A 24975-nucleotide genomic window follows, 5' to 3' on the forward strand; every position below is an offset into this window, starting at 1 on the left:
ATCCTCGACTAGTAGTCTCGCGCTCAACACTTGCCTTGAGGATTTGGGAAAACGAGTTTTTGGGTGCTCTAGCGTTTCGAACCATGAGTTTCTGAGAAATATTAGCAAGAGATGCCACTTTTTATTTTCGAAGGCGTACGGGTAGCGGGTACGAAAGCTCAGTAACATAGGTGGATCCAGGACGGGTGTGTTCACTTCGGCAATTCATGCATCGAATCGAAGTAGATGCGGCGGTGGATAATACCTAAAGGTATCAGCAAGGACAGATAGAGATGGGCAGACATTACATACTTGTTCAAAAGCAAGAGAATGTGGTGGTATACTCCTCCAGTCTTGAGCTAGCCTGTCAAGCAGAAAGCGGGTCAAGCCTTGAAGCATGGTTGTCAAAGCAGCTCCAGGAGCGTCCTCCTCAAGCAATCCCAGTGGCGCGGCTGAAATATAAATCAGCAGAGTGTTCACAAATATTCGCGCGTATATCCCCTACCTTGAGGATGGTTGCTAAAGGTCTTCAGTAAGTTTGTAGCTTGACAAATGGAACCCTCTGCTTTCTCGAGCATGTCAAATAAGAAACCCATTTCGCACAGCAGACACGATTCACTGAGACAGGAGGTGGCAGCATGCTGAAGTGCAAGGTTCCGGATCAGGGGAGTGAAGTGTAAGACCTGGAGAAGTGGGTTGGCGTAGGAGTTTGAGATATGAATCTCGAGGCCCGAATAATCAGTCCTATTGTAGAACCTGGAAAAAGTTAGATGCACCGTTGAAATGGGGGAGGGAATTACCCGAAGTCGAAGTCGTCTACACCAAATTTGCTATACTTTATCTCAACGTTTCGATACATGACTGGAACTTCTGCTTTCAGACTCGAAAGCTCTGTAGCTCCGATTGCGTCCGCTACATCGCTAACTCTCCTTTCACCGGACGAGTCGTTGGCAGACTCTCTGGCCTTCTCACTAAGAAACTTCGGGGCTTGCAGACTTGTCGCTGTCTTTTCCGCCGTCCTGGTGTTCTCAGTCACGTTTCGTTGCACGGGACGTACAAGCCGACCATATCCTCCCCACTCAGTGGGTTTGAAAGAAGACATGAGTTGATGGTCAAGTTTTGGCGGTGGTGCGCCAACCTCGAATATCATATGGCTTGGCCATGCAGACAGTAACTGCTCCCGGTAAAAGGGCAATCCTATGGTGCTTAGAGACCTGCACTAGGTTAGAAAGCGTGTAAAAGGTGATCTTGGACCTACTCACGTCTCAAAAGTCCAGTCAACATGGGGGTGGATTTCTTCTGGTTCCGGGAACTCCGAGGGCTGGCTGACTTCCGCTGCAAAGCGTATTCTGGAAGGGGAACCCCAGAGATGAATATTGCACTCTGCATCTGCCAATCCTATTGCCTCCCCTGACGGAGCAATCTCAATCATGCTCAAATACGTCATAACATTGGCATGTCTCACGGTGCTAGTATTCACATTCATGAGATCAACTACATGTATCTGGCCCTGCTGAGACACGATAACACAAGTCGACGACATGCGCGGATGCATTCGAACGTAGGCCGCGCCAGCTGGGAACGGTATTGGGGATAACGAGACCATATTCTTCAAGTCAAAGGCATTGACTAGAGGGTCAAGCATGTAGGATTGCTGTTGCCGAAGGGAATAGCCGCAGGTGACAACGAAATCAGTTTGAGCATCCATGTCATTAATGAGTGACTGGTGGGCACTCCAACTCCTGACAAGGGCGAAATTTGTAGGATCGAGGATATTGACCGAACCTTTCTGAGTGGCGGCACAGATATATCGACTTGACTTTTTCATGATGGTATAGTGATCTGGGGTGGATATCTGCACAATCAGCCAAGTTCTTGACAAATATAGGAACTTGGTACCTGTTTAATGATTGTCCCTTTCTCCACATCGATTGTAAACATCTGATCCTGCAGACCGGCCACAATAATCTCAGAGGCTCCCTTGGAGGTATAACTCATGCATCGGAGGTCTTTCATTTCGTCATGGCTATACATTTGCCTATCAGTCTTGTCCCGAGTCATTCAAGTCCATCGAGCATACGTGATATGCCACAGCGGGCCTCCCCTTCTCACTGCCATGTGGACACTCCTCGAAGCCAATGCGATAACCCCTTTGTCATGGACAAGCAACTGACGAATGGGGCCATCTCCACCCTTAAATGAGGTATACCGTTGAAGCTCGGTGCCATAGAAACTCGCAACGCGACCGAATTCATTGCCCGTCCAGAGCAGCTCTTGGGAGCCGTCGAATGCAAGCGTCTGGACGGGGGTTGGCAGTGCTTGCGGGCCAGGCGGCGGAAGAAGCAGGCGCCCGACCTAGAAGAGGACATGTCAGTCGGTGATGGACATTGAAGTTATAAGGTTATCGAGGGTTCGAGGCTGCTGCCCCACCAGACAAGCTGCAGCGATCTGGGTGATGGCCTCGATGGGGGAAACATGGGAATTTTGCGGTATACCTCTTCCCAATCTGCGTCAAACGCCATGGGCTGTCTGCGAGCATTTACTACCAATCCATGGCTAAAATTATATGGAAAAGAAATGTGCAGTCGAGGCTCCGGAGCTTGAAGTTGAGCGACCAGCTCGCCTGCATGCAGTTAGCGTGGTTGCAGGTCAACGACAATTGGCCAGCCTTGCAGGTTGCCAGGGTCGACGTCTCAAACATGTCGTCTCAATCGTGACTGTTGCTGACAAGGCATGTTTGAGCAACTCTGTCACTCTGCCTTTTGTCGGTGGCCGAAGATGCTTTGGTGTTCTTCTGCCTTTCGGCCGTTCTTTCTGCTTTCTCCTTACGTACTGGGCTTTTGAAGTCCTCAGTGATTCGCTCCACTTCCTTTCACAACATGAACTTCTACGACCTTGCATTTACCCTGCTAGTATCACTATGTGGACTTCTCACTTGGAGACAATACCATGTTGGGGGGGAGCCAGAGGTGAAGGCTTTGACGCAGCCCTCCCCTACTCCCAATGCTAAGGCAGAAGCCGGCCAATTTACACGATTATTTCTCACTGTCTATTGCCTAGTGATGGGATCGGACTGGCTTCAGGGTATATTGGCAATGCAATGTGTATTCAAGTGATTTCACTGACTTGTCTACAGGCCCATACGTATACAGTCTATATAAAGATCAATTCGGGCTCAAAGAAACAATTGTGGCTGCGCTTTTTACAACCGGATTCCTCTCAGGAGGCATATCAGGATATTTCGTGGGCCAATTCGCAGATCGATATGGCCGCAAGACAGCATGTCTGGTATTCTGTGTCACATATTCGATTGCGTGTTTCTCGACCCTTGTTCCGAAGTTACCGATCCTCATCCTGGGCAGGGTATTCGGCGGTTTGAGTACAAGCTTGATGTACAGTGCCTTCGAGAGCTGGATGGTCACGGAATACCACAAGAGGCAGGTGGAGAAAGCAGGAACGAGCCTGAGCAGTATGTTTGGAATTATGACTACTTTGAATAGCATTGTGGCTATCCTCGCAGGAGTTTTCAGCGAGTGGCTCGTTCAAGTGACGAGTACGAAGCGAGCTCCTTTCATGGCTAGTGCCGGCCTCCTGATGATTGCGTTTTGGATAATTTTAGCATGTTGGGTAAGGCGGGCAGCTCCTACAAATTTAGTTCACGCTGAGATTGTGTATAGACCGAGAACTACGGTGACAGTCACCAGTCTGTGGAGACTGCTGCCTCAACCATCCCTGCTAAGTCCGTTCTGAAGACCGTCCTGACCGACCGCCGCATTCTCACTCTCGGTCTTGCCTCTTGCTTTTTTGAAGGTTCGATGTACCTGTTTGTCTTCTTCTGGACACCCGCTCTGAAGGCTGCCGCAGCCGCTCAATCAAATGGCTCCGCAGAACTGCCTTTAGGCATGATATTTGCTACATTCATGGCATCCGTCATGCTTGGGTCCCTCCTCTTCAACACCCTGATCTCCTCTCAGCGCCTCCTCACTCCTTCTCGGCTTCTCACAATCATATTCGCCACTGCCTCCAGCTCATTGCTCATTCCCATTGTCACTAAATCCGAGGCCTTGACCTTTTGGAGCTTCTGTGTGTTTGAAATGTGTGTAGGTATGTACTGGCCTAGCGTTGGGTATTTGAAAGGACGAATCGTGGAGGATGGGATCAGGGCCAGAGTTTATGGCATGTTGCGCATACCATTGAACCTTTTCGTGGTTGTGTCACTTGGATTAGTGAAGGAAGGAGAGGGATATAGGAATGCGGTTTTCATGGTTTGCAGTGGGCTTTTGGTCGTTACCAGTGGGGTCTTTCACCACGTTGTAAGTGATTGAAGAAATTAAAAGTATTTATTTCCCAAGTTATATACATACAGGAGTGCCAGAGGACTGTATTTACAAAGGAGGAATAAATGACCATCGAAATGCAAGGCATCCACACCGTGATATCAACTTTGTCAAAGCTCTGAGTCCAGAATTCACTACCTGCTTCGAGGACATTCTTAATGTACTACTGTACCAAAACATTTGTGACATTGAAGCAATGCGCAACGCTGCGCCATCATCGAAAACAGCAACCGCATCGAGGGAGGTCAGATTACTTAAATTGCATCCCCAGTCCCAGAACAGTGGAAGTAACTAAACTTCACAGCAGGGACTTTAACCAACACATCCCAACTCCAACTTCACTTCCAAACCCACGGCTCAGCCTTGCTCACGACCCAACTCCATGTTTTGACAGCTGGTCCAGCAGTCGGCCCTGTTGCAGGCATTTCACTCAACACGCTCAGCAGCCTCGTCTTCTTATATTGACATCGAAGGATGAACCTGAAGCCAATGGGAGAGTCCCATCAAGAGAAAGCACAAGTTGATGGACATGTCAACGACAACGAGTTCGGAGAGCAGGACACCCAGTATACAGAACCCTCAGATGGGTACTTGGTATGTGGGTTCGAAATTGGGCAATGCAGCAGCTATGGTGTCGAAGAAAACCTGTCGATTTCCATCAACCTGGAGTTTCGCATGAGGGGGATTGCCCAACCCAAATCCAAGGGGGTCAAATGCCATGCTGTTCATGCCTCAGGTGTAAATTGAATTTCCTATTCTCAAACCACTCGCTCTTGCTTCTAACTGCGTGAATATTTTGCAATAATGAACTCCAACACTAACCTTAGCACACCTGAGACGAGATTGCTCTTATTTCCTATCTGATCCTAACCCTAACGCAGCGCTATGAACCAAAGCGAAAGCTCATCGGATATGCTGCCTGCCAATAATACTCCCGAAACCTATGCCCTTCCGAATCCCCAAATCCATTGTAACACCTAAACGATGCGTAAAAAGGAAAGAACTATTCATACTTCAATGCATGTCTTGATAGCAGCTCCGTCTCTGGCCGTGAGGGTCAGCTTGACCTTGAAGGGCTTCAGTCCGCGTCTAAACTTCCTCCATTTGTCCGGCTGGTTGTTCATCCTCATCGTCGCCAAAACTGCCAACTGATGACATATCGTCATCGTCATCTGACTCGACTCCTGCTTCGTCGGCAGCCTCCTTACTGGCATATTTCGCCACATACTCTGCTTGGTGTAAGTAAACATGCCAACACAGCTTTTAAAGTAAAAACTAACCCTTGACTTTGGCCTCATAGCTCTTTGGTTCTCGCATCAATAGCGCAGCCGCCTCGCCGTTCAAAGGATCTGTAGGGTTTGGGTATCGGAGGAGTTGTGGAAGGAAGACTTCAAAGATGTTAATCATGTCGAACATTGGTGACCAAGTTTGGTTGATGACATCAAGGCAAACGGAGCCGGATCTGCCCTCTATTAGTACTCGGGCGCCTGCTTTGGATAGAACATACAACTCGTCAATGTTTGGGTGGAATATGCGGTTAACGAAGCCGATACTCGGTGACTTATATGGGTATTGGTCGGGCAGCTCGACGTGGACTTTCCATAATCCGCCTTGGAAGGGTGCTGCAGCCTATCAGTCTCGGTGTGTGCCAGATATATGCAGATGTACTGACTCTCTTCGGGGCCCTTAAATCGAACGTAGAACTCCTGCCTATTTCCCATGTTATGAACAATGCCCTCTATGTCCTCAAGGCTCGGGGAGGGCATACACTAAGAGGTGACGAGTTAGCGAAAACCTTGTAGAAGGCACAAAGAATTATTCCGCTTACTGTTATCGTTGACCAGAGTAACCTCATAGTCGCTCATCAGCCTGCGAGATATTGTCAGTCACGACCGAGACGTGCGATTGAAGCATTTGAGAAGGCATACATCCTAAAACGAATGGGTTAGCCGAACATCTTGGCAAAATAGCTTTCAAAAGAACTTACTTCATGACCTGTGGTGCGTGAGCTTGTCGTCAGTCTCTGCGACTTCATAACCACTTGTGGAAATGGCTGTTTCACTCACATCTGTCTCAATGCGTCTTCGAGGAGAAGACATCCTGACCCGCCTCTCTGGTAATCTTTGTTGTGCACTCTCTAGCTTGGCTGCCAATGTTGCCCCCAAAGACCTGAAGGTAGTGTATCGCGTTCGAAACCTGGTGGTGTGTTGGTGTTGTGAAGTTGTAGGAAGTTGGGATGCGTGAGGTTGGGAAATGACGGAAGTCGTGGCACTTCTTATCGTGAGTTTATCGGGCCAGTGCGCGATCCGGAGTCGGCGGTTCCTTCCGTAAAGGGGGAACGCTCCTTCTTTATTCCTCTCGACCAAACTTAAAAGTTGTGAATCACGGGGTCTTTATTGTCCTGCTCCTTCGAAGTTTACTGTTTATAAGGCAAGATCTTGCACATCCTAGCCTCGGGTTGTCATGACTCCAGTTTCCACGAGGTACAGGTCATCTGCAGTGGAACCAAAGCTGGTATTACCCAAGCATTATTTCCAAATGTCAACTTCCGCCCGCTTGGAGGGGAGTGGTTTCTACAACTGGTGCCGACAGTCGTCAAACTGCGGGGAAGTGTCAGAACCAAGGCAAGCATGTCAACAAAGAGGTCAACCAGGAAAACTCGTGCCCTTGATTCTCAACTCCCAACTGGGTTAGACTGCTTCGCCCTCCCGAGGCAAGGTCGGTATTTTTGACCCAGCCATACTGAGAACCACAGCGTGGGAATGATCACGACCTCAATCATAAAAATCAGCACAATGGCCACTTTTCTTTCTCACTCAGATCAATTCTTCCTAAGCGATCGCCATTGCATATCTCCAGGCAACAACAACCACGAAGCTTTTCCGCAATGTCGCCATCAATATCCGTCGTGCAAGTGTCTCGTGCCCTCTTTTCGCAATACCTACGACCTATTTCAACCGCTGTAAAGCCTTTGCTATCGCAATGGCAGACCAGATACAGCTCGCATTCGCCCATGGGCGCTCCGGGGCCAAATTTGCGGAAGAAAGTTACCCTTAATACCATCCGCTCCATGTATAAGAAAGGGGAACCCATCACCGTGTTGACGGCCCATGATTTCCCTAGTGGGCATGTCGCGGATGTTGCTGGCATGGAAATCGTCCTTGTTGGTGATAGCCTCGCCATGGTAGCCTTGGGTATGGAAGACACTAGTGAAGTTCTCTTGGAGGAGATGCTCCTGCACTGCCGTTCTGTGTCTCGCGCTGCAAAGACAGCCTTCACCGTAAGCTCATCCCGACGGCTTCCAAAACACACACAACTGACCCCTTCTCTTCAGGTCGGAGATCTGCCCATGGGATCTTATGAGATTGCCCCCGAACAAGCCCTAGAATCTGCCATCCGGTTCATCAAGGAAGGTCGCGTACAAGGCGTAAAGCTCGAAGGGGGCATCGAAATGGCACCGACCATCAACAAAATCACAACTGCTGGCATACCTGTCCTAGGCCATGTCGGACTGACACCACAACACCAAAATGCTCTTGGAGGATTTCGAGTACAAGGGAAGACATCTGAAAGTGCAATGAAAGTCCTTCAAGACGCTTTAGCGGTACAGGCTGCCGGTTGTTTCGCTGTAGTCGTCGAAGCAGTACCACAAGAAATAGCAACTCTGATCACGAAGAAGCTCTCGATTCCAACTATTGGTATTGGTGCCGGAAACGGCTGCTCCGGCCAAGTCCTTGTCCAGGTTGACATGACCGGCAACTTCCCACCTGGCCGCTTCATCCCCAAGTTTGTCAAGAAGTACGGAGACGTATGGAGTGAGAGTTTGAAAGCCATCGAAGCTTACAGAGATGAGACCAAGAGCCGTGCATACCCTGCACCAGAGCACACATATCCAATTCCGAAGGAGGAGGTGGAGAAATTCGAGCGCATGCTTGATGCGAAAGAAGCTTGATGTTGTACCATTATATCCCAAGAGAGCATGCTCCACGCCTCATGACTCTCTCTCTTATATTTATGTTGCCGGCGTTGGTAAATTTTTGGGAACGTGGTTGGGCGGCGCTGTTGATAAGACATGTCGTACGTAGAAACCGAATAGAATATAAAGCTTCAGAGCTCTTCATCCAAACGCTGGTGTCATGGAATACGTAACAATAAGCTGGTCCTTGGAATCCTTGAAGCACTGCATCCAACCTCGTCAGCTTTTTTTAGCCAAAACCTCCCCTCTGCAACAAAACGAAATCACTCACCCTATGCAAATTCCCCACAATCTCATCCAACGCCGGCGCAAAGCTAGAATTAACGTATAAAAACACACTATCCATATCGCCCACCTTCAGTGTCCTCCTCAAATACGAAACCACAACCTCAAATCGCTGCGTGCTCGAGATCTGACATAACTTTCTCTTCAGCTCCGGTGAACTCCCTACAGCTTTGAAATGTACCGTGACTTTCGGTTTGGGAAAATCTGCGGCAGATGAGAGGGCTTTGGCAGCGTCACGAGGTAGATGTGTTATGATCATTGAGGAGGCCATCGTAAGCGGTAGGTCAGGCTCGTGGTCGGCGGAGTCGGGGATCGCACCGTTGTTGTCTGCTGGAGTACCGGGCCTTGACCCGGAACTCGACGGGACGGGGGATGTGGGTGGCTGCATTTTGCAGTGGTGTTGTGAGATTGAGCTTGTGAGGAAGAAAGTTACAGCAGGTTTGGCGAGGCTGCGATTTATGAAGTCGCGAGCCCCGTGGAAAGTTCAAACATGTGACAACGGATGGACAACTCACAGTTGCTTGAACTTCTTCTTGGAACGAATTTATGTATATTACATATTATGTTACTTTAGTTACGCAATGCCTCTATATCTACAACTTCTTTGACAGCCTCTGTTGTCAAAATCAAAGGTGAATCATCCTGAACACAAACGCTGTCTTCAATACGTATCCCGATGCCGCGGAAATGTTCTGGCCAACGATTATCATCTGGCACGTAAATCCCAGGTTCAACTGTTACACAGTGGCCAGCTTTCAGTGGCACTGATCTGGGGTAACCAGGACAGTCATGAACATCCAAACCAATGTAATGGCCAACATGATGCGGGAAGAGGACATCCAAAGAATCTCCCGTCATATCAAATCCAAGTTGTTTAAGAGCTTCTTTCAGTCCATGCTCCGTGATCTGGTGGAGCTTGTCCAACGTCATGTTCGCACTCTCCCTGCAGAGAGAGATAGTGCTTCGTTGAACTCGAAGAATAGCTTCGTAGAGATCTCGTTGAGGATCCGAAAACTTCCCATTGATAGGCCACGACCTCGTGATATCTGCAATATAGCCACCGTATTCTCCACCAGCGTCGACCAGGACAATCTCGCCCTCTTTCAGGATATCATCATTACGGACATAATGAATACTGAGTGCATTTTGGCCCCCTGCAATAACTGGGACATATGCTGTGGTGTCACAGCCACCAATCTTGAACTCGTAATCGAGAAAGGCGCCCAAGTCCTTCTCCTTGGACCACTGGCGGCGCATAGCGTTGGTAAATGCTCGCCCGGAGTACTTCCCAGCAAGACGCATGTTTGCAACCTCTGCCTCGCTCTTGAGGATTCTTAACTCATGCATCAACGGTTTCAATGGCTTGACTTTGCTGTCTTTGATCATTCTCTGGAAGTCGTTCGGTACGAGATCTTGATTCCGGAAGAATCGACCAAATCCAGAACATTTTACTATATCTGTATAGATTTCATTTGCTCCTGATATCAAACGTGGGAGTAGTGTATGCAAGTGGTTGATGTCTCCCGACTGCGAACAATCAGCACTTGCTCAACTCGCCAGAACGGGGACAAAAACCTCATCTGCATTGAACACATCAAGGCCTGCCTGTTCCCCACTCCTGGCTCCATCCCATTGCTCTGCTTTTGAATCTTTGGGGCGAACAAAGAGGTGGAAGATATAGTCTGCAGACGACCCAACTTTTTGAATTACCGCCACAGCCTCGGGTTCATTGAATCCAGTCAGGTAGAAGAAGTTTGGCTCCTGGTGAAACTCGTAGAAAACGGCTCCTGACCGGTATTTCGTATTAGATGAGGCAAGAATTGCTATGCCGTTGTCTGGTAGGCTTGCAGCAAGTCTTGATCGTCGGTCTGCATATTCCTGAGCAGTTATTCCTGGCGTGACTGCAGTTGTGTTAGTAGAGATTTCATCTGCTCCAAGGTATGCGTACTTTCTCCAGCTCTTAACAGATGGGGATGCGTTTCATGAACTGGCTGTCCAAATTGTAGCTCTGCAGCTGATATCGAAGCATAACTCCTCCGAGGTTGGTGCGCTGTTCGACATCTTGTGCCAAGGCCAAGCCATTGGGATGTCTGTCTCGGTCGGAGAGATGGGGATAGAATAGACTTCTGCAGCTGCAGCAGAGCTGGCCTCCCCAGCTTCATTATTCAGTTGGAGCTCGTGCGCAAAACGTCAGTGGTGCATCGTAGCGTTGACATTAAAATTGAAGATTTTATCCTACCAGAACATTGACATAAAATTTTATGTTGTGCATCGAAGGACGCTAGCTAGCGGTTGCCCAAGGGAAGGCGCGTCTTGCTCTGGCGTCCGAGCGCAGCGAGAGCTTGTCAACATTGACCGACTCCACTTGGAGCTTTGTCAAAACATCCAGAGCACTGCTCAACACCACAAATATTACCCCACCACGCTCCTTGACTTGTGCATTCGCGACGGCCGCGATCTTGCCAGAACGAGTACTCAATCATCTTTCCCAATGTCTTTATAATCAAGCTCCAGACGTGTTCTGTCGCGTACCACCCCACTCCTTCACTCAGTCCTGGCTGCCCAGAGGAACCAGAATACCTTCTTATGGCAGCAGTATCAATATCACCCTTGCCACACACTCTGTTCACAATGTCGGGTAGAAGAGTGCCGCTGACGAGCAATCCCAATGCCGCCAACTCTCCCTTCCGAGCGGTTGCTGCTGCTTCATCCAAGCAGAAGCGATGCTATGCCACTATACAGCGCGAAGAACCTTATGGGCAACCACCACCAGCTAAGAAGCAGATGCTGGAATCCTATCAGCCATTGAGAACACCGCCTCGCCAGCAAAACTCTCAATTGTCTGTCGAGGGGCGTCTGTTTACGCGAAGGTCCAATGCCCCTCAACCGTCTGCCTTCGAACGGAAGTGTGTTGCAGTACGAGACAGGCCTCAGCAGACGGTCACAAAGGCGGAGAAACCAACAGGAGACAATTTGGAGTCAGTAAGGCAATGGCAGAAGCACTACAGGAAGAATTTCCCTTCCTTCGTCTTCTACTTCGAGAGCTTTGAGAGCATACCAGAGGATATTCGTCTCAAGTACACAAAGCAAGTGATAGCTCTTGGTGCGGTAAGTCTTAGTCCTTGAATTCTCAGTTCACGAAGCAATGCTGATTCGCGAATAGAGGGAAGAAAAATTCTTTTCCAACGCAGTCACTCATGTTGTGACTACTCGATCAATCCCTCCAGAGCTTAGTACTAGCTCAGCAGAGACGCCAAACACATCATCCACAGCCGATCCAAACTCTCAGAACAGTCAACCTCAAACAATTAACCCATCGTTGTTGGACCGCTCCTCGGAGTCTGCAAATACCCATTCTGACTATGGACCCAAAGGCAAATTTACATTTGAAGCACCAATCAGTCGAAGGCTAGCACCTCATGGACATGATGGAGAGATCAAGAGACAGCAGGCCCGCAATGCGGACGTTTTACACCGGGCACGAGAGCTAGGGATGAAGATATGGGCACTTGAAAAGTTGCAACGAATGATGACGACTATGTTTGATACGGATACAGGCTACCAGACGATTCACGGACACAACACACGAAGCAATTCAGTACAAGGATCTACTGCGATTCCTCGAACTACTCGGGAAGCAGATCTCTCCCAACTCCTCCGCAACGAGCGAATCAATGGACCGTCTGATCGAGATCCTACTGTAGCTACCAAAGAGCTTGCGGTCTTCAAGGGCCCATTTATTTATATCCATGACATTGATGAGAAGCAAAAGCCGATTATGGTTCGAGAGTATGCCAAAGTAGCGCACAAAGAGGACGGAGATTGGCCTCAGTTCCGAAGTGTAGCGAACGGCAAATGCCCCTTTGTGGAAGAGGTTGATCACGGTCGGCGGGAGGCAGAAAAAGAAAAGGAATTGATCAGACTTCAACGACAGCAAGAGAAGGAGAAGTCTATGGTTCCGAGGACTCGTTCTGCAGCTGAAGCGTCAAAGATGCAACCACCAAAACCCGTGACTGGCAAACGACCTCTATCGGAGATGGAGGACGGTTCCAATCGAACTGTCACTGTATCGACTAAACAAGCCAATTCATTCGTCCTGACGAAAAGCTCATTCTCTCAGCGCACTGATCCGGAAGGTTCTTCTAGAAGCAATCAAAATGCATTCGTCAGTCGTGCCGGAGCAGGACGCCTCTTTGGAGGGGAACCCGTTGCATCAGGTGTCCAGCCATCTAATATCACCTCTGCTATTCGCTCTCAGATGATCTCATCAACAGCTGCTCAGCCAGGAGCCAAAGCCGGAACAAGCAAGGAAGTTCATGGTTTGCAAAGAAAGGTGCTAGAGAGAAACAGTGGCGGCCCGGGTTCTTACGGGCTCGCAAGCTCCCATCGAATGACGGATCTTTCTGCTGCTGTTAGAGACGAAGCACCAAATCGAGCTGCGAAGCGGAAGGGACAAGACAAACTTGGGCTGATCGAGGAAGATGTAGACCCATCTGAAGCAGAGGAGAATGCTAGGAAGATCGAAGCAACCCGCAAGGCTAAGGCAGTTCAGCAAAGGAAACTCGAGAAACGGGATCCAAAGCCGGGTTATTGTGAGAACTGCCAGGATAAATTTGAGGACTTTGATGAGGTATGATGAATTGCTTCTTCTACAGGATGACATCTAACTCGTACTGTAGCACATTTTGTCTAGAAAGCATCGAAAGTTCGCCGAGAAAGTGGAAAACTGGAAGGACCTAGACGCCTTGTTGAACCAGCTCGCAAGGCCCCTGAGAGAAGCTGCGGAAGACGGTTATTAACTGCTCTCGTTTCTTCTAGCCTGATTGCAAGACATAACGCCATATCATGCGTCAAAGACCAAATTCAGTAAATGCTCCAGGCGGTCTATTATCATTTTAATTCGGCGTAAACGGGACGGTGTTTCGGTTGTACTCATCCTCTGTTTGCTTTTTCCTTTCTTCTCTGCTTCGCGGCTATACCAAGCTTCTTCGACGCATTTCACCCAGGCTTGCGTGCATTTGGGGCAGGAGCGGGCATTTTTGGGCTGCATTTGCATGGGCGTCTTGTTCCTTTTCGTCTCATCGGCTCTGTTCAGACATTACTATGCAAAGGGATTGTTGCAATGTAGATACACATGTGACACTTCACATGAAAAATTACTGAACTGATTTAATGCTCTGTGTCTCCTCTGGCATGTGATATTCCACAAGCCCCCTTCCTCATGTCTGCAGTTACGGGAGGGACCCTGATGATTTCACCTCGCGCCGGAAAGCGGTCTCGATGTCGCGGGAACATTACCGGCCTGATCTCTGCATCTCAACTCTCTGCGCCTCAACATACCACCAATGAGAACTCTATAGGGAGAGTTCTAGAACCATTCTTTGCCGCGGAAGTGGCCACCTCACAAAATGACCGTCCTGTTTCGTGGTTAGATTCTTTAAATTGCAGCTTCTTGTATGGATCCGGATACCCTCCAGCTATCGCTTGCTTACCCCGGAAAGCCAAACAGTCAAAAGTGGTTTGTAATTTACTCTGCACTTACCTATCATACCGTCCCCTTCGCGACAAATGGTATGATGTGGAGTGGCCAAGCTCCATTGGAATGACACGGTAGCAACAGGTCCTCCCTACCCCGCCATGAAAGAGTCGATCAACGACTCAGAAGGGCTAAAGTGGAAAACTCGGAGAGCGACGAGACGACGATAAGGGCTAGACACACGTTGACTGATGCTGCTATGGAGTTGCGGATCAGGTGTCTCGGCTGCTTTTCTGTTACGGCTTTTACTCGGGAGGACCGAGAGACAGTTCCGATGGCTGGTGGGCGGATGTGGGTGTGCTGTGGGTTGTGGCGTCCAGACAGGAGAGCACGAGGGACGCTTCGATGCGAGAGGCTGTTTCGAATTGAGCGGAGGGCCTGCAGTGTTCTAGAAGGAATTGGAGACATCAAAGGTCAAGCCACCCAGCGCTTAGTATGATGCCCCCGACGGAGATTTTCTGCCACGCTTTAGATGATGTGAGTGAAGGCCCCATTCTCTGATCGAGGGTGATTGAGCGGCGGGGTGTGAGATCTTTCTCAAACCTTTCTAGAAGCAAGAGAAGCAATGGATGGAAGCGAGGCAACCATCTGCAGGTACGCGGCGTGCCAATATTGGCCATCCCCTTGCATACCGTTCTTTTAGGACCACGTGGAAAGCAGATTTCTTCTGAAGTTTTGGTGGTGGGGGAACGTCCGCTGTCTTCGGAGGTTTACCGCAATATAGCTTTGGAATTCCAACACGGAACTCTGGGTTCGGATGCAGCGGTAACTCCAGCTTCGAGAAAAGCACTGTCTAGCCTTTCTATCATTCAAGCTGACAAGCAATTTCTGACTTCATCTTGAATGCTGATCAGCATCTGATTTTGAGGTCGACCTCAGTCTCATCCTAAATATAACATATCTATCTTGACTTGGCGGACTCAAAGGAGGGAGAAAGACGTGTCCTTGGAGCTGAAACAACAGGGGCATGTCTCATTATTCTGTAGGCCTCCGATCGATTTCCTGACCCCGACGAGATCGATCAAATCACTGGCCCATGCATGGGGTCTGCAAGCATGCTGACCTGCACCACACTGGCTCACCGCACCTACATATGACCGATTGGAAATGATTGACATACACATACTGGGTCGATTCGCTGGGGAAGAAGACATCCAGAATCCAAAAAGGAATTTCTGGAAGAGGTACTCGTAGCTGGGACCGAATAGAAAGGCGTCCCTTTATCGTCGCTGGGGAGGCACTTGCTGCCGGCTGCAGTGCTGCTGGGACCATCGGGTAGGGGCCGAAGTGGGATCCTGTGGATCCAGAGCTCGCTCACGATGACCAGCGCAAATCCCAATTTCACTGAGGCGTGCAGTACTGTGCGGTTGAAAGGGTTCCAGGCCTCCAGCAAGCCCTGCGGTGGCTTCCGAGATTGCGGCCTTCAACCAGCACGGCAGTGAAGCTGTTCCAATGTGATATCTGACTCGTGACGAGCATTGACGATGGCATTTCTAACTATGCTGGTGGTGGTACGAACTCCATCGCTTGGGAACGCGGCTTCTAGTCCAGTTCTAGCCCGTTTTGGAGGGCAAATTCGGGCCTCTGCCATGCACCCCCCATGCTTCCCATGTGTCTGAGCCCTTGCACGTTGCCCTCCCTGCACTTCCTCGCCGCAAGATCCACCCACTCCGGCCATGTGCCCAGTGTTCTCCAGCAAGTGAACTAGGCCTGAAGTTGCAGTGGCCTGCTCGATTGTCCCTTATCGACAGGGTCAATGCCATCAGCAGTTTGGCAGTGGATCCTCCTCACTGGGCTGCTCCAGCTGGCGGAGTTTTGATAACTGCCACGCCTGGCCCATAGTTTCGGCTGGTCACACCGTTCTCTGAAAAGGGTGACCTGACCTGCGTGGTGAAGGTGTCAAAAAAAGCTGAAGCCCGATCCAAGACTTCCACACAGCCGTGCATAGGGAAGTCTCAGACGATTCGTGGGAGAAACATTATTCTGGAAATCCTTTGTTCGAGCAGCCCGCAATCTTTGGTCCTGGTCCTTGCAACAGACAGTCCTGCCCGGGGGGAAAGAGCCCTGAACAGCGCTTGCTTGACAGTGGCTCGTTTGTCAATATCGAAACTTTGTTGAAGAAGCTCGAATTTGTTCAAGGCGGCCTCGCTTCGAAACCCTCCAGACTCGGTAGATTGAACCCACCCAGACGCGCCCCGACATCCCTATTCACTTCGGCTTCTGTGTATGATATCAAGCAAAGCGTGTCCTACTATGCCTGCGGGCAGAGACACTATCCGAAGGAACGAACGCACCCAGTAAATTGGCCGGGAGATACTCATCGCAATGGGGAACAGTAATGGAAAGCCGGTTTCCTTTTCTGATGAAGGTATGCAAGCTCCCGTCTCCTACTGGAAGCAGTCGCTCCAAGGACAATATCAACTCGCATCAATTGTTCGCCAGGCCTAACTAGAAGCGACGGCTAACTTCTGGGCTTCCCATAGTGAACCTCAACCATTTCCGCTTACTGCGTGTCGTCGGGAAGGGGGCATTCGGAAAGGTCAGGATTGTAGAGAGGAAGGATACGCAACTCACCTTCGCCTTGAAGTACATCCGCAAAGATGAGGTTGTGCGGTCAGAGAGTGTGCGGAATATATTGCGGGAGAGGCGGATGCTGGAGCATTTGAATTACCAGTTCATTTGCAATCTGCGGTATAGCTTCCAGGACATCGAATACATGTGAGCCGCAGCTTCCTCATTTGGGGAACTTGCTAACCCACAACAAAAGGTATTTGGTGGTAGACTTAATGAATGGTGGCGACTTGCGATTTCACATTTCGAGGAAGACCTTCACAGAAGAAGCAGTCCGATTCTGGATCGCCGAACTGGGCTGTGCCTTGAGATATATTCACAAGCAAGGAATTATACACAGAGACGTGAAGCCGGACAATGTTTTACTGGATTCTGAAGGTCACATTCATCTTGCGGATTTTGTACGTATTCTCTTGTCTTTCATAAGGCATCACATGCTAATTTGTTGTAGAATGTCGCGTCCGACTTCACCCCCGGAAGACCTCTGACAAGCAAATCCGGTACGCTCGCATATTTGGCACCAGAAGTTTACAAAGGACATGGCTACGGTCCAGGCGCAGACTGGTGGTCTCTAGGTGTTTTGTTCTATGAGTGCATTTACAATAAGGTATGTATTTTATCTTCTTGCGCATTTTCTATACTTATACATCACCTTTCAGCGACCTTTCGAGGGCAGCACCCAAACAACATTAGCGACACAAATTACAAAGGCCAGCCCGAGTTTCCCAATCACCGCACCCCCTGTAACCATGCCTTGTCTACATGCCATTAGCTCTGCGCTCGAGGAAGATCCAGCAAAGCGGATGGGAGCCGCCAGTTTCCACAGCTTTACTGACAACCCCTTCTTTCGAGCCATTGACTTTGAAGCGCTTGAGAGGAAGGAGGTTGAGCCCGTGTTCGTCCCATCTTCTGAGAAGACCAACTTTGATGCTACCTATGATCTCGAAGAGCTGCTTCTCGAGGAGGCGCCATTGGAGGCACGAGCACGAAGACAAAAGCCCAGAGAACCCTTGAAGGAGGATGCATCAGAGAAGGAAATCAGGGAGGACGACCTCTATAAGATGATCGAGACGCAATTTACGCCGTTCGACTACACTACTGCAGCGTATGAGAGGTACATTCTCTTCCCTGCTGATCACACTCTTACGCTAATCAGGCTTGCCAGGTACGCCGGAGCCTTAGACCCGAATTCCTCTCCGACAGACTGGACTCAACCACCACCAATGACTCCTTCACAAAACCAGGTAGATGGAAGTGGCGCCAGATCGATAGGCAGACGCTCTACCTCCAGGAGACGAAAGGCCTCAGGTCAACCCACTTCTCTCTCCGGATCGCCACCAATGCCATCGCAACATCCGCCTCTTCCAAACGGACAAGGCTCGAGCCCCCAGTCAGGGACTTATCGACAGGCATCAAGTAGTCACTCGACTAAGGCCAAAACCCCCCTTTCGCCTTATCAGGCTTCGTACAATCGCCAGCAACGACCAACAGGAACCCGAAAGGAGTCTACTAGTGGTGGTATGCAGGTTACATTGGATGAGATGGGAAGCTGGTCTGAGCTTGCGAAACAAGACGCTACTTTACCAGCGGATGCCAAGCTCGAAGCTGCCGCGAAGCCTTCTGGAGGCATGCTCTCGTTCCTGGGCAGAAAGAAGGGTAGAGGACATAGTCCCAAGCCGCAAGAACGTGGAATTTTGGGCAAGGAAGGCGCGAGGGTGGTTATAAGCAGCGGAGAATGAAGTCCTCGTTCCACGATTCTCATTTAAATACAATAGCGAATGAGGGTTGGTGAAGTACTCTCCGATATATGACGAAGGAGGCTTGGTTTGCCAATCTTCCAATCTCCCCTCACCATGTGGAAGACGGGACATCGGGCGAGATCAGTGTGTGTGGTTTGACTGCTAAAGGGACATATTTACGGGAGGTTCTCGTTGAATTTCATGCATGGCGTGGTATTATACGCAAAACGGGAGTTCAATTCCTTCTTGCATAGTGGAAACAAGTGGATGTTGAGAGAGGCAAGACAATCTTTGTTTGAATACAGGATATGAAGGAAGGGAAGAAGATACCAGACTGGTTGGCCCGTCTGGTCTTGCATGTAGATATGATACCAATGATCGTTTCTCCGACTCAGAAGCCTGTTTAAGACTCGTGGCCTTCAGATTGTGCGTATAACGTTGTTAGGAGGCTCCAGGTGCAAGGGAGTTCCCTGTGGGAAACGAAGGTGATTGCCCAACTTTCACTTACCAAAAAGCCCTTATTCTTCCAACCGCATTCCAAGGAGACGGCTCATATCAACGGCTCCTTTACTATAGTCCTTCACAAGCATTCCATTCACATATTAGAGTTCTTTAATTATATCATGCTTCCGTACGAATATTGTGACAAGATGTCGATTCTTGAGAACAAAAGACCAGCTGGAAGATAGGACGACATATTATTGGAAAGACAACATTTTGGTAAACCCTGGGAGTGTTTTACTGGGTGGGTTGAAAGATTGAAAATGAAGAATCTCATACCTTTCCCCAACATGGCTAGGTCTCCCATGATGGTAAAGTGCCCGCTAAGATTTTGTTGCAGTTATTTACAATGCAAGCAAGAAAGATATATATGATACTTGAGGATACCAGGTCTACTTAGGACCTTGATAACGCGTTCAAGCTTTGTAATGAGGAAATCGATATGAGTGACTCGCCACTCCGCCTTCCCTAAAGCAAGCCCCAAATACCAATTCCCCTGAGCTGCCCAAGTATGCAAGTACTCCTTCTCCTCAAGCTTTGCTCCAGCCACCAATCAACCACTCCGCAACCCCAACACGAATAATAAACTTGCTGTCTCCATTGCCACAATAAAAGGAAACAACCACTTTCGCTCTTGCGGAAGATCGAGATCTAAATGAAAGAAGTTCGGACGTTCACAACAAATCAGGCGGTGATAGCAGTTTCGGCAAAACGGAGATCTGGTATTCCTCCTCCTGACTTTCCTCCTCGTGGTGCTGGATCCTCGCCGTTTGGCAAGGAGTGAGTATATATACTTGTGGTTGAAAAAAGCTAGTATAACTATCAGCAGACTTTCCACTGCCGTTCAGAAACCAAGAAAAGGAGTAAGCGTAATGACAAGGAGAAATCAAGGATTTGGGGTCTTCACCTTCGAGACTGCAGCAATCTGACTAACTTCCATCCTACCATAACCCAAGTCTCCAAATTTCAGCTCCCTAAACCCCGAAAGGTAACAGCCGGGTTTCCAAACCAAGTCCGAGCAGAAATCAATGTTGTGCTAGTTCCCTATAACTTGCTAGAATCTCGTGAAATACTTGTGGGTGTAGGAAATCCCGCGAGACGATAATAAATATAAGCTCCGATATTACTAGTTTGCACAATCCTGGTTCGAAGTGTCGTCACCCTTATATAGTACGGTGAACAATGCACTTGGGCTTGTTTTGTAACAATATAGGACTTTAGCAAATAGGCATTGTGGTCCTTGTGGGAGGGCAAAGAGGAATTGTGATCGTTAAACAAGAAATTGACTAGTGAAGTTGCCGAAGTTACTAGGAGATTCTGATGCTTCAGAGCGAGCCACAAACTTTTGCAGCTCTGTTATGCACACATATCAAGGTAACTTAAGGATGGGGAAGGGGAAAGAAAGAACCCAGGGAAACAGCAGCTTCTCTATCTAAAAGGAGTCGAAAAATGCACCCAATCAACGCCTCTCTCTCAATAAGCTACTGAGGAAAACGGTCCATGAAAGTGTCTGGTAGACGATACGAGAAAATGCAGCAAATGTGCCTCTCTGTCCCTCACTGTCCCATTCCTCGACCACAATTACTACCAGTCTTGACTTATCTAATCTCAGCATGTAACTCTTTATGCCTTTCCTTCTTGAGTCTGCAAGTACTTGTATGCACCAAATGCAAGACCGGCACCAATGAGGATGATTGCATAGAGACCAATGCCCAATCCCGCGGCATTGTTTGTAGAAGTGGTAGCAGAGGTGGTTGTCGAGAGCTTTGGTTTTGGGTCTCCCTCCTGAAAGATAATGGATTGAGCATTTATTCAAAGTTGAGACAGGGATATAGATCTCCTTACCTTGCGTTTCAAGTTTCCGATGAGCAGGCCTTCAAGAATCTCGCGTGCCTCGTCACTGTGTCCAACATCCTCGAAAGCCTCGGTTGCGTCTTGTCCACCAACATCGAGCAGAACTTCCTCTCCACCTCTGGATGCAAATTAGCAGCTGCTCTTTATCCTATTCCCGTCGAATATAACAGAACAAAGGAGAAAACAAGAGTGGGGTCATTTCCGGCCTTCTGGCACATGAAAAGGGGTATAGCCGATCTCTAGCTGGCAGAGCACCACTATTCTTGCCCAGGCGCCAGCTCAATGCCCATAAGCAAATGCTCCAAGTCTAACCACCTCGATCTGCTGACATTCGAAGCGACCAAGGTCACCTCTGATGACCCCCGAAATTTGCAGCGTTTCCAGGGAAGAGATAAAACCTACGGATGCTCATCAACGAAAGCTGTAGTGTTGTAGACTTTGTCATGGATCACAAGGTATAAGTCCTTCTTCGTCGAGTGCTCTGCGACCTGAGCATATGTGAAATCCTTGTCGGCAGACATGTTGAGCCGTGTCTTGTTTACTCTCAGAAAAATTAGTCGCAGATGTCTGTTCGCTTATCGCAGTCCGACAGGATTGACAAGAGTCAATGGCAAAGGACCAAAGAGATATTCGCCAGGAGAAGGGGGAGAGGCGGGTGGTTGCTGTGGTCGCACTGGGGAAAGTACAAATTGTCCTGTTGAAGATAAAGTCAAAGTCCCGAGCTTCATTCCGCTGAGCATTCTGCCGAAGCGCTAGCCCTTATTAGGCCTACTGTTCCAGGTCAGCACAAAAGCGATTGGTTTAGTTTCCCCCAAATATCGTGTGGGACCGGCCTTTCTAGCACATGCAAATATCGATTCATCGGAACGATTGGGGAGGCCCGGAGGATCTCTGTCCTCGGATTCCGAAAACCGAGAACTATTTGATGACATGACTTGCATATCTTCACATGGATACCTTGGAGCAGACTATTATTGCTGCAATCTCTTGAGGAATAGGAGCATTGTGTGTCAAATCATGTGTTAAATGGAAGAAGCCGCTTTTCATTGTATTGAGCCCAAGCCAGGCTGAGATCTGTTCCAAGGCTATCTCTTGCTGCTGCCCCCTCCAATATCTTGGCCTAGACGATACCCCGCAATCTTGTCCCACTCAATCTTCTGCCTGGTAATGGGTAACTGTCTCCTTAGCCCCTTAAATGCGCCTTCACTTAGATTGTTGAACCCCTTGTTGAGCTCTTCTTGGTACTTCTTCTCTGCAACGGTAATTTCCCGTATGATGGTACTGGCAGATCCTGATGAAATTGATGCCGAGGTTGGTTTGGTGGTCAGAAGTCGGACATTTCCATCTTCATAGTAATGAACATCGACCTTCATAGTGCCTGATAAGGAGGACGAAGAGGGGGAGTAGATATACAGTGAGCGCCAGCGGCCATTCCTGCATCCATTAGCCCTGGAATATTTTGCAAAGTGCAGAGAAGTACCAGAAGTTGTTTGGGCTGTACTTGTTGGCCACCACAAGTATCGCTATCTTCGAGTCACCTTCGATGGGGTATACGCCATACGAGGCATTGGGATAATGTTCCTTGACATGTGTTCCCAAGCTTTTCAGGATCGAGTTACTGAACCGAGACAGTCAGTTGGGGAAATATCAGGACATCAAGAAGTAGACGTACACAAGATCCGAGTGACCACTTTCCAGAACATAACTTTGTACGCCACTTGCTTTCTATATCCCGTAAGCCTGGTTGAGTCCAAATATCAGTCATGCTGGCTTGCCTGTGTTGTGTGGTTGAATACGAAACTGGATGAGTTCTCAACGTCGAAATATCTCCCATTTCCCAAAGAATTGTGTGAGCTGACTATGACCTTAACCCGGTACATCAGTAAGATTCATCTCCGAGTCCGCGAAGTCCAAACGAACATATTGACTGCTACCAGGCAGTTTGACGGTTGCGAATTGCTCTTCGTTGTATTTCTCGAACGCCGGGCCAAGCTGGGATACGAGGTTGGGGCTTTCGATAGTGAGAGCTTTGATATCTATTGTAACATATTTAGAATAAAGGGTCCAGCTCTTGGGGTTGTGTTCGTACCAGCAATGACATCTGCAAGCTTGAGGTTTGTGAGTAGCTGCCTCGAACACTGTAAGGGATTGGACGTACTTCTCCTGGGGGCGCTCCTTCCACGAATGCAGACACTGTGGCGAGTTGGGAAGCCATTTGAGATCGAGCTTGGGCGTGTAGACTTCGCAACTGCCCCAAAAGCTCAATTCAGAGGAGGACCTGTTCACCTGGAGGATGAGACAGGCCGAAGCTAATTCCGACCCCTCGATGTGGCTGAAGCGAAAGGGTTGTGGCTGACACGTGACCCGGCTTCCCTTTTAAGGCGGGAAGATCTGCACTTTCTGTTTATTCCTGAATTATCTCAAGACGGGGCTCTCAGGTTCCATTTTCTGTAGCTATCTAGACTGCAGTTGCAAAATCATCCAAGTGGCTTGAGCCTATTGCTCGTCTCCTCTATATCATTCATCTCATCTACAAGTGGACCCCTCAACACCAGCTTCCTGTAACGCCTGCATATGCATTTTCTCCTTTCCGTTCAAAGCTCTGGTATGAATACCATATTCAGTATTCTATAGCTTGCTTTATGGTATCGTACACCCCTCAAAATTGTCAGCATCTATCAGCTAGTGGAGAACTTTGAACTTACTGGCAACATCTGGGATATTGAATCGCTCGAACATTAATCCCATATGAACACCCCACCCGGCAACTCTCAACACTGGAGCCTCCAGTCTCAAAAAGGTGTCCTTGTCCTCTTGTATGCTAGCGGCTACTTCGGCGCCAATTCCGGCGTTCACCATGCTCTCATGAACTACCAAACATCGGCCCGTCTTCCTGACGCTCTTGAGAACACACTCCTTGTCCCAGGGGTAGACCGTCCGTAAGTCGATCAATTCTATGCTAATTCCCATATCCTTCTCTGCCTTCTCGATGGCAGCACTGCAAGTGTATAGTGGATGGCCGTAGGATATAACAGTGAGATCTGAGCCTTCTTTCAAAACTTCCGCTTTAGAAAGCGGCAATGTGTATGAGCCGATTGGGACCTGTTCGACTGCAGCTCGGTATAGAGCTTTCGGTTCCATGAAAATGCATGGATCATTGCTCTCAATTGCAGCCAAGAGCAGACCTTTTGCTTGGATGGGAGATCTAGGCATGATAACTCGTAAACCAGGGATATGTGTAAACAGACTTTCGGGAGATTGTGAGTGGTATCTATTTGTTGTAAGTTCTCCTCTCAAGCCCGCAAGGGTTGATACTTACAATGCACCATGACCAACACCACCACACGGCATTCGCACAGTCAAGCCTCCCACGTTTCTTCCTTCTGTACCATCTCTGTATCTGAATTTCGCTGCTTCATTGACCAATTGGTCGAAAGCTGGATAAATATAATCCGCAAATTGTATTTCCGCAACCGCCTTCATGCCTTCTGCGGCGGCCCCAATGCCAAACCCCACAATCCCTTGTTCGCTCAATGGCGTATTGAACACCCTCTCGGAACCATAGTTCTCTGCTAGCCCCATACTACATCGGAAGACCCCTCCAAATGCCACATCTTCGCCGAACAGTATGACCGAATCATCCGCGGCCATAGCAAGGGAGAGCGCATCATTGATGGCTTGGAAGAGGTTCATCCGCTTCGTGGTACCATTTCGGACTTCGGAAGGAAGCTCCGTGTTTTGCAGAGCAGATTGGGAGGCATGTGCCAGCAGAGGGGTTGTGGAGAAGTCAGTGGGGGTATTCAAACGGGCCGCTGGGGGATGGGTTGAATAGGGGCGGTGTCTCGGGATATTGCGGACATTGTGTCTTGCTCGAGGTACGGAAGAGGGCAATCGCCTCGAAGGTATTCTTGTTACTACTCGCATTTTGTGTGGAACTCCGTACGATAAAACTCACAGAGGAGATGCATCGCATGTGTTGTACTTTATGGTCAGAAAGGCAGCCGTGAATAGCCGTCCCTCTATTGTTCCAGTGCCTTATCGGGCATGGCTCCACTTGGCGATAGTTGCTCCGTCAACCCCTTGACCATCCAAAACAAGGCTTTTGGCGACTTCGTGGGCCACGCAAGACAGCGCTAAGATTCCATTGTACATATTGTTTGGGTCTTGAAGTTGTTGTTGTTTAACGAAACCGGCGCA

At 49.0% G+C, this 24975-nt stretch overlaps 11 protein-coding genes across 11 annotated transcripts; 4 read left to right on the forward strand and 7 right to left on the reverse strand.

Moving 5' to 3' along the window:
* The first annotated feature begins 2710 nt into the window (after positions 1–2710).
* Positions 2711–4528, forward strand: K444DRAFT_607955 (DUF791-domain-containing protein). Its single transcript, XM_024879272.1, has 3 exons — positions 2711–3063; positions 3116–3606; positions 3657–4528. The coding sequence occupies exons 1-3, from the start codon at positions 2859–2861 to the stop codon at positions 4302–4304; spliced, it is 1344 nt and encodes a 447-aa protein (XP_024742303.1). The 5' UTR covers positions 2711–2858; the 3' UTR covers positions 4305–4528.
* Positions 4529–4998: 470 nt separating this feature from the next.
* On the reverse strand, positions 4999–6493 carry K444DRAFT_607956 (uncharacterized protein). The gene is given in 8 exon segments (XM_024879273.1): positions 4999–5545; positions 5597–5778; positions 5824–5938; positions 5989–6027; positions 6145–6185; positions 6283–6284; positions 6303–6311; positions 6383–6493. The coding sequence occupies 8 exon segments, from the start codon at positions 6413–6415 to the stop codon at positions 5406–5408; spliced, it is 561 nt and encodes a 186-aa protein (XP_024742304.1). The 5' UTR covers positions 6416–6493; the 3' UTR covers positions 4999–5405.
* Positions 6494–7203: 710 nt separating this feature from the next.
* On the forward strand, positions 7204–8268 carry K444DRAFT_640319 (putative 3-methyl-2-oxobutanoate hydroxymethyltransferase; the record flags this gene model as incomplete). The annotated part of the gene is made up of 2 exons (XM_024884484.1): positions 7204–7596; positions 7651–8268. The coding sequence occupies 2 exons, from the start codon at positions 7204–7206 to the stop codon at positions 8266–8268; spliced, it is 1011 nt and encodes a 336-aa protein (XP_024742305.1).
* Positions 8269–8433: 165 nt separating this feature from the next.
* On the reverse strand, positions 8434–8836 carry K444DRAFT_640320 (autophagy protein 12; the record flags this gene model as incomplete). Its single annotated transcript, XM_024884485.1, has 2 exons — positions 8434–8496; positions 8564–8836. 2 exons carry the CDS (start codon positions 8834–8836, stop codon positions 8434–8436), a joined length of 336 nt encoding a protein of 111 aa, XP_024742306.1.
* Positions 8837–9147: 311 nt separating this feature from the next.
* On the reverse strand, positions 9148–10816 carry K444DRAFT_581519 (uncharacterized protein; the record flags this gene model as incomplete). Its single annotated transcript, XM_024877750.1, has 3 exons — positions 10526–10816; positions 10153–10478; positions 9148–10104 (listed from the first exon to the last, which is right to left on the reverse strand). Exons 1-3 carry the CDS (start codon positions 10737–10739, stop codon positions 9148–9150), a joined length of 1497 nt encoding a protein of 498 aa, XP_024742307.1. The 5' UTR covers positions 10740–10816.
* A 392-nt stretch (positions 10817–11208) lies between these two features.
* Positions 11209–13376, forward strand: K444DRAFT_519356 (uncharacterized protein; the record flags this gene model as incomplete). The annotated part of the gene is made up of 3 exons (XM_024873948.1): positions 11209–11685; positions 11741–13207; positions 13257–13376. The coding sequence occupies 3 exons, from the start codon at positions 11209–11211 to the stop codon at positions 13374–13376; spliced, it is 2064 nt and encodes a 687-aa protein (XP_024742308.1).
* Positions 13377–13928: 552 nt separating this feature from the next.
* Positions 13929–14675, reverse strand: K444DRAFT_607965 (uncharacterized protein). Its single transcript, XM_024879274.1, has 2 exons — positions 14120–14675; positions 13929–13994 (listed from the first exon to the last, which is right to left on the reverse strand). Exon 1 carries the CDS (start codon positions 14519–14521, stop codon positions 14228–14230), a length of 294 nt encoding a protein of 97 aa, XP_024742309.1. The 5' UTR covers positions 14522–14675; the 3' UTR covers positions 13929–13994; positions 14120–14227.
* Positions 14676–16157: 1482 nt separating this feature from the next.
* Positions 16158–18511, forward strand: K444DRAFT_179594 (kinase-like protein). Its single transcript, XM_024870804.1, has 6 exons — positions 16158–16481; positions 16597–16831; positions 16881–17085; positions 17136–17291; positions 17344–17798; positions 17850–18511. Exons 1-6 carry the CDS (start codon positions 16439–16441, stop codon positions 18421–18423), a joined length of 1668 nt encoding a protein of 555 aa, XP_024742310.1. The 5' UTR covers positions 16158–16438; the 3' UTR covers positions 18424–18511.
* Positions 18512–20331: 1820 nt separating this feature from the next.
* Positions 20332–21641, reverse strand: K444DRAFT_607969 (cytochrome b5). The gene is made up of 3 exons (XM_024879275.1): positions 21181–21641; positions 20770–20896; positions 20332–20709 (listed from the first exon to the last, which is right to left on the reverse strand). Exons 1-3 carry the CDS (start codon positions 21297–21299, stop codon positions 20548–20550), a joined length of 408 nt encoding a protein of 135 aa, XP_024742311.1. The 5' UTR covers positions 21300–21641; the 3' UTR covers positions 20332–20547.
* Positions 21642–21813: 172 nt separating this feature from the next.
* K444DRAFT_607971 (subunits of heterodimeric actin filament capping protein Capz) lies at positions 21814–23070 on the reverse strand. The gene is made up of 7 exons (XM_024879276.1): positions 22937–23070; positions 22868–22886; positions 22699–22814; positions 22554–22643; positions 22451–22503; positions 22259–22396; positions 21814–22212 (listed from the first exon to the last, which is right to left on the reverse strand). Exons 1-7 carry the CDS (start codon positions 22991–22993, stop codon positions 21864–21866), a joined length of 822 nt encoding a protein of 273 aa, XP_024742312.1. The 5' UTR covers positions 22994–23070; the 3' UTR covers positions 21814–21863.
* A 134-nt stretch (positions 23071–23204) lies between these two features.
* K444DRAFT_607972 (uncharacterized protein) lies at positions 23205–24741 on the reverse strand. Its single transcript, XM_024879277.1, has 3 exons — positions 24098–24741; positions 23484–24049; positions 23205–23436 (listed from the first exon to the last, which is right to left on the reverse strand). The coding sequence occupies exons 1-3, from the start codon at positions 24700–24702 to the stop codon at positions 23399–23401; spliced, it is 1209 nt and encodes a 402-aa protein (XP_024742313.1). The 5' UTR covers positions 24703–24741; the 3' UTR covers positions 23205–23398.
* Between the last annotated feature and the right edge of the window lie 234 nt (positions 24742–24975).

The sequence above is a fragment of the Hyaloscypha bicolor genome (genome assembly GCF_002865645.1).
Source record: "Hyaloscypha bicolor E unplaced genomic scaffold K444scaffold_16, whole genome shotgun sequence".
Taxonomy (NCBI): Eukaryota; Fungi; Ascomycota; class Leotiomycetes; order Helotiales; family Hyaloscyphaceae; genus Hyaloscypha; species Hyaloscypha bicolor.